Raw genomic sequence first — 7,146 nt, 5'->3', positions numbered from 1 at the left:
GGTCTACCTCTATCTCTCTCAGTTTTTCCATGCCAATTACCCGTCCCTTAAGTTCTTTTTTTTTCTGTTCATGTTCACCTCTTGGTGACCGGTTCATACAAAGCAGCATATGAAGCTATTTACGTACTGGTCCATAGATGATAGATATATACACACACAGAGGAGTTGAGTCTAGTACTTTAGGTCATATTTAAGGCCAGTAGATCGGTAAGTGTTGTAACAGAGACAGTAGTCTAAAAAGGTTAATTTCATTGGAAGAGAATTATATAAGGAGTCCTGCTCTATCACTGACCACATGAACAAATTAACCCTTACAAGTCAACACAGTTTACTGATTAACTTTTCATGATTTAACAAGAAAATCAACATAAATTAAGAAGAAAACACATGACTAAGTAGGTATGTAATGGTTATGACAACCACATATATCCTACTTTTTATTTTTACAACAACAATAACAACAACATAAAGATAGAGATAAAGATCAACACATCGATCAGTAAACTCCTTCCACCACTAGTTAATTAAGTTTAACAAAGTAGAAACATGGAGACTGACTGAGTTTTACTAGCATTTGCAGTCAGAACCACATTTGCAGTCTGAGCCGCATTTGCAGCTACCTGAACCGCAACCACCTCCTTCAGCTCCCATCTCTGAACCAGCAGAAAATCTACACCACAATTATTGCAGTAAATAAAACATTAAGAGAACAACCCATCTATGTATAAAGAAACAAAGTAACGCTCGAACACAGAGAGAGAGAAGGCTTACGATGGCTGTGGTGCAACGCCAAAGACGAGGCTTCCAGTGCTAGAGGTCTCAAGATCTGGGTACATGCCGCACCTATAATACAACAACAACCGAAGTGTTTAGAATCCAAGACATTTCAAAAAAATCTCGGTTTTGAAAAAAGGAAAATTAACAATTTAAGTGATAAAAACAGACCAAGTGCACAAGCAGCAGTAGAGAATTTGATAATAACAAAAAAAAATTACCCGTTGCAGCTGCTACCGCAGCCGCAGTTAGGTCCACACCCGCACTTTCCTCCGCAACAAGACATGATTAGTAAAAAAAGATAAGAAGTAGCTTGACGAATTTGCAAAGAAAACAGAAGTTTGTTTTGATGGAATTGAGTGAGTTTCACAGGCAGATAGTAAGGTCTATTTATAGTGAAGTTGAACAAGGGGAGTGATGACCATCACCGTACACGTGTTCTCTGCTATTACGCATGTGCACCTGTTTTCTTCTGTGCCTCTCATTTTTGAGAGCACCGGACTAATAACTTTATTATGTTGGGTTGGGGGCAATAGCATAGGCCGTGTTCCAAAATATCAAAAGGTCTACTCTTGTGGCGGAACTTTCCGGGGAAACGTTAGGGGTACCTACTGCATGTCTTCCATCCCTCACGGTAGTCATTCAGTCACATTCATATCTATCTGTCTTTCACTCTTTCTTCATTTCGTGAATGAATGGCCTGAATGCTAATGGATGGACCAGACCCTATGCTATAATCTTAAATACTAAATTGATAGAAATGAAGATCGGTTCATCACTTTAATGTGCATCGAGAAATTGAACATTTTTTTCTTTCTTTTAAGAAGTGTCTCAATCCCAACGGAATGCGTCCTCTTCTTCATTCATCACGCTCTTATCCAAAGTAGTATAGCTTAACTAATACTGTATATATATACTACGTTAATACGGTTTGGTCAATACATGTTTCTCCATTTATTGGACGTTGGTCCTGTATGGTTACTCGATTACTTTTGCCTCTTTTGGTGTTGGTACATGCATAACATAAAAATTGCGGTGGAACTGTGGGAGGGGGCGCCCAAATCATGCCCCCCTCCCACCTCCTCAGAAGTTTAGTAGTCATTTTGTTGGGTGCAATAATCAAAAACAAAGAAAAATCAAATAAGCAAAAGTTATTGATACTTAGCTCCTTTATAATGGAAGTGATTGCTTTGACGAAACGAACAAGCTCCCCGTATCTCCGCAACAGCAACAAGGCAAAATTTTGGAAAATAGAGTGAGTCACGTGTTCAACACGCTGTCCTTAAGACATTAGCGCCCGGCTACACTCAAGAGTGATGCCATAGCCCTCACAGGACGGATATCTCCAGGATAAAACACCCTAATACACCTACTACTAGCATATGTAGTAGATGCTCAACTTGAGCTTGGCAACTCCGAAAAAAACCGTTAAGGAAAATCGCGAATGCTTAAAAACCGCTATAAAATATTTTCCCTTAGGGGTCCCTCTAAAATATAGAGCAACCCCTTTTCCCATAGATTTTACAAAAGTAGTGAATTTCTTTATATAATTGACAAATACAACTTAAGAAGAAAAACTCCCCGATGTGGGACTAAAAGCTTTATATAGTTTCTTAAAACTACTAAAAATTGGAAACTCCACGATGTGGGACTAAAAAGTTTCATTCACAAAATAAAACAATAAATTATAATTTTTTATTAAAACTTTAAAAAATTATTTTTTTATTAATCGTTTTCCAACAATCCCCCACATGAATGAAAACTCAATAAAACATGAAAACACAGATAGGTCTTGGTAAATAAACATCCCAACCTCACGATCCAAACAGACTGATCGTGCAAGTGTTGAAATCATACTAGTCATTTCTACGTCCTCTCCCTCACACAATAGTGTGTTGACCCCAAGGTCATACTATGGATTGCATAAATCATAATAGTATTGAGAGCTTTCATATTTAATTCTCACATGGTGAGACTATAGGTATCTTTCACCAAAGTGAAAAAGCATGAACTAGTGAACCCTTAGTGACCTTTAGGTCCTAAGTTCCAGTAATACCAAAACCATCAAAATGAAAATCACATAAAAAACGCAGGAAATACCATTTTAGGCAGAGGTGTCCATGAGGTCTTGAACCTTTGCTTAGTGAGATATTAACAGAATTACTTGCTAGAGACAGTGAACTATGTCTTGAACTGCTAGCATTTAATGTAATTCGTGATAACAACCACGGGTGATATCTCCAAGATTGCTGCCAAGCTCGTGCCGTTTTGTCCGTTTTGGCCCTGGACGTATCCTGTTTCTCAGAATGCTCTAGAGAATCAGCTCATATTCTCACAGGAAGCGACCCACTTCCTCATTCAGATAGGTGAGTTTCCATAAAGAGTGTTACTGCTACACCCCACTTCAATCTTAAATTGAAACTATAGAACTCATTAAGACTTATTAAAAAGTCATCCTCCACATGCAGTCACACTATCACGTCTACACCATAGGGAAGGGACAGAGAATGAAAATCTCTGATAGTGTTTACCTTTACCCACCACAAATTAGTTGTCTCATTCGAAACCTTGATCATGGGATCTCCAGTCAGCAAGGTTGAGTATCCTTCATGGCAAGTTTAATATATGAGCTTAAGCCCCAACCCCCTCGATGCATTTTTAACTATCTCTTTGTACAAACCTTTCGTCAAAGATTGCGCGATATTCTCCTTGGACTTTATCCAATCAATGGAAATAACGCCGATTGAGATTAGTTATTTCTTAGCTTTAACTATTATAGCTTGGCTAACACAATGTATAGATATAGCTGGCACAGGCCTATGCCAAAGAGGAATGTCTTCTAAAAATCATCTTAGGCACCCGGCCCCCTCTCATGCTTTATCTAACGCAATACTCTCAGATTCCATAATCAATTGAGCGATATGTTTGTTTGGAAATCTTCCAACAACAAACCCACATGTTAGAGTGAAACCATATCTACTCGTAGACTTAGACTCCTCTGAGTCAACTATCCAGTTTGCATCATAAAGTCCCAAGGACAACAAGATACCTTTCATAAATCAAAAGAGTATTTTAGGTACCATAATACTCTACTCAGTGCATCTGAATTCTCTTGCTCTGGACTACAATTATATCCACTTAACTTACTCACAATATAGGCAATGTCTGGACTCTTACAGTTCATTAAATTCATCAGACATCCTATAACTTTTGAGTATTCAAGTTAAGATACTCCACTACCCTTATTTTTCTTGAGACTACAAGAATAATCGTACGAAGTACAAGCAGGTTTACAATCAGACTGATTGTATCTCTTAAGCACAACTCAACATAATGAGAACGACTAAGACTTATAAATGTTTGATTATCTTCTAATCCTCATCCCTAATATTACATCAAAAGGGCCCAAGTCTTTCAAGTCAATGTTCTCATTCAGTGCATGTTTTTAGTGGAATTGATCACATCTATGTTTGTATCAAGCATATCATCAACATACAAGCATACAATTACACAGACATCCTTAACAAGTTACTTGTAGACATACTTGTCAGATTCATTAATTTAAATCCACTATCCATTATCACATGATTAAATTTTCCATGTCACTGTTTACGTGCTTATTTGAAAACCATACAAAGATTTTTCAAATTACAAACTTTGTATTCACAACCTTTCACTACAAAGTCTTCAGGTTGATCTATGTAAATTTCTTTACCTAATTCACGGTTTTAGAAAAAGCTGTCTTAACATCCATCTGATGTATCTCTACGTTCTTTATGGCAGCAATAACAATTAGTATCTCAACGGAAGTAATTTCCGTCACAATTGAATTAGAATCAAGGAAATCTACACCTTCTTTTAGTTTATAGCCTTTAGCTACCAACTTAGCTTAATATTTTTCCACAGTTTCATCTACCTATCGTTTCCTCTTAAAGACTCATTTACATCCCATGGTCTTACAACCTGGAGGTAAACTAGAAAGCTCCCAAGTCTGGTTCCAACGGACTGAGTCCATTTCACTAAATGAAGCTTCTTACCAGAATGGGGTTTCAGTAGATATTAAGGCTTCTTTACAAGTCTGTGGCTCAGACTAAGCTAGGCATGTTATGAAGTCGGTTTCATAAGAAGTCTCAAGTCTAATTATTTTACTTCTCTTAGGCTCAACATCAACTTCATCTTCCTTTAAAATAAGTTCTGACTATTTGAAGATAAATCTAGGGGATCAACAACACATCTCTAATGAGGTACAGGTTTAGAATAAAACATGTTCAAAGAACTCAGCATCCCTAGATTCCGTAATAATATTCACACCAATGTCAGAAAAAATCAGAACACACAACCAAAAATCTATTTGTAGAAGTATACTCAATATACCCTATACGAAAACACAATCAACATTTTTGGTTTCAATCTAGTTCTTTTAGGAAGAGGAATTACAATCTTAGTCAAACGCCCCCACACTTTGACACATTCATAAGAAGGTCATCTACCGTTCCATAAACCATATGGAGTTTCATCTGATTCTTAAAAGGGTACTTTATTCAGGATATACTAGTTAAGAGGACTGCCTCCCCACAAGGCCGCAGGTAATCCTGAACTAATCAACATGGAAATTATCATCTCCTTAAGGATACGGTTGTTATGTTCAAGGCTTCTAATTGGTTTCCAACTTCAAGTTTATACATCTTAAGGCTTCTAAGGCGTCATCCTTATCCTAAGCAAGTATACAAGATAGTACCTCGTACAATCATCTACGGAAGTTATAACCATCTTTTACCACAGTGGTTTTGGGTTGAACTCATGTCAACTAGGCCTAACTGAATTAATTCTAAAGGCTTAGAATTACTCTGAACATTTGTGCTAAAAGATTTTATAGCATATTTTGATTCTTCACAGATTTCACTTTTGTGTTCAAAATCCAAACTAAATTTGGGTACGAAGCCTATGCTAGCCAGTTAAGCATTGACTTATAAGTTTACGGTTCCAAGTCTACCACGTAAAACAATCAATCACACAAAGATATCACAAGAATCAACTACGTTCACATCATCAGTTTTTCCGTTAAGCTTATATAGACCCAAAGTCCTATAACTCTTGCTTAAAAAATCACTGCCTAGTTACAACAAGTTTTCCAGATTCAATTAAGATCTTAAATATTTTTCCATCTACAACAGAACAAGATACAAGATTTTCGCATATGCTCGGAACATGAAAACTTCATTCAATGTGAGAATATTACAGATATGAGCTTCTGCTCGACCTTTTCCTTTTATGCAACCTCTATTGCATATGAGTTACTCAATAAGAGTTTCTCGACATCCCCTATCCTATGATAGGAGGTGAATAGGTCTCTGTTTCAACAAACATTCTTGGTGGCTCCAGAGTCCACCTACTGGTCTCTCACATTGGTTATTAAAATAACTTCCGACATCATGCCACCAAACTCGTTCTAGTTTGTTTCAACTAAATTAGCATTAACTTTCTACTTATTAAGGTTTTTATGTTGTCTACAATTTACTGCCGCGTGGCCAGAAATTTTACAAACATAACACTCACCCTTAACTAAAGTAATTCCGGATTCAGGTTTATGAAATATACCTTTATCATGAAGACCATGCTTAGAGTTGCGTTCGATGTTCTCACCTTTGCCATCTTTGGAAGATTTGTTTCCAACCACATGCGGCTATTAGCCATGTCCCTCGGAGATGACACCTTATTCACAAATCACAATTCCAAATCAGAAAGTAAAATATGAGTTTTGAAGATAACATCTATATATACAAACTTCGTTTGAATCAGCGTTTCAAAAAAACTCATGGTTACCCCACAAAAATTAATTTAGTTAACAACAATTTTCTGCTCGTCAGAATTTTTCAGAAACGTTTTTCTGTTTTGTAAAATATCAAAAAAATACTTTTACAACTCGAAAAATTCTGAAATTTTATGCGGGTAACTATAAGGATGTCTACTACGTTGTGTCAAAAGGGTTAATCGAAATTCCTTCTAGATTAAAAGATAAAATTGAAACTCTACAGCTGACCAGAAATTCGTTTTTGTTTTTTCACTCCACAATTAACATCCATGATTCACAAACCAATCAATCGTTTTCGATTATTACAAATGTTAATGTCTTAAGATTGTTGGGTGCAATAATAAAAAACAAAGAAAAATCAAATAAGCAAAAGTTATTGATACTTAGCTCCTTTATAATGGAAGTGATTGCTTTGACGAAACGAACAAGCTCCCCGTATCTCCGCAACAGCAACAAGGCAAAACTTTGGAAAATAGAGTGAGTCACGTGTTCAACACGCTGTCCTTAAGACATTAGCGCCCGGCTACACTCAAGAGTGATGTTATAGCCCTCACAGGACG

General features: G+C 36.7%; 1 protein-coding gene across 1 annotated transcript; it reads right to left on the bottom strand.

The window, feature by feature from the left end:
- Window positions 1-229: 229 nt before the first annotated feature.
- On the bottom strand, window positions 230-1,157 carry LOC113307950 (metallothionein-like protein type 2). Its single transcript, XM_026556424.1, has 3 exons — window positions 996-1,157; window positions 772-843; window positions 230-670 (listed from the first exon to the last, which is right to left on the bottom strand). The coding sequence occupies exons 1-3, from the start codon at window positions 1,058-1,060 to the stop codon at window positions 568-570; spliced, it is 240 nt and encodes a 79-aa protein (XP_026412209.1). The 5' UTR covers window positions 1,061-1,157; the 3' UTR covers window positions 230-567.
- Window positions 1,158-7,146: the final 5,989 nt, after the last annotated feature.

This window comes from Papaver somniferum, chromosome 9 (genome assembly GCF_003573695.1).
Source record: "Papaver somniferum cultivar HN1 chromosome 9, ASM357369v1, whole genome shotgun sequence".
Classification (NCBI taxonomy): domain Eukaryota; kingdom Viridiplantae; phylum Streptophyta; class Magnoliopsida; order Ranunculales; family Papaveraceae; genus Papaver; species Papaver somniferum.
The sequence above is the reverse complement of the archived record's forward strand: the minus strand, read 5'-3'. Positions and strand labels throughout refer to the sequence as shown.

Bases quoted from the DNA above. Each gene is read 5' to 3' on its own strand.
- LOC113307950 (XM_026556424.1), bottom strand. From the start codon at position 1,060: ATGTCTTGTTGCGGAGGAAAGTGCGGGTGTGGACCTAACTGCGGCTGC. The intron at 844-995 runs GTAATTTTTTTT...GTTGTATTATAG, and splicing joins TGCGGTAGCAGCTGCAACGG to GTGCGGCATGTACCCAGATC. The intron at 671-771 runs GTAAGCCTTCTC...ATTGTGGTGTAG, and splicing joins GGCGTTGCACCACAGCCATC to ATTTTCTGCTGGTTCAGAGA.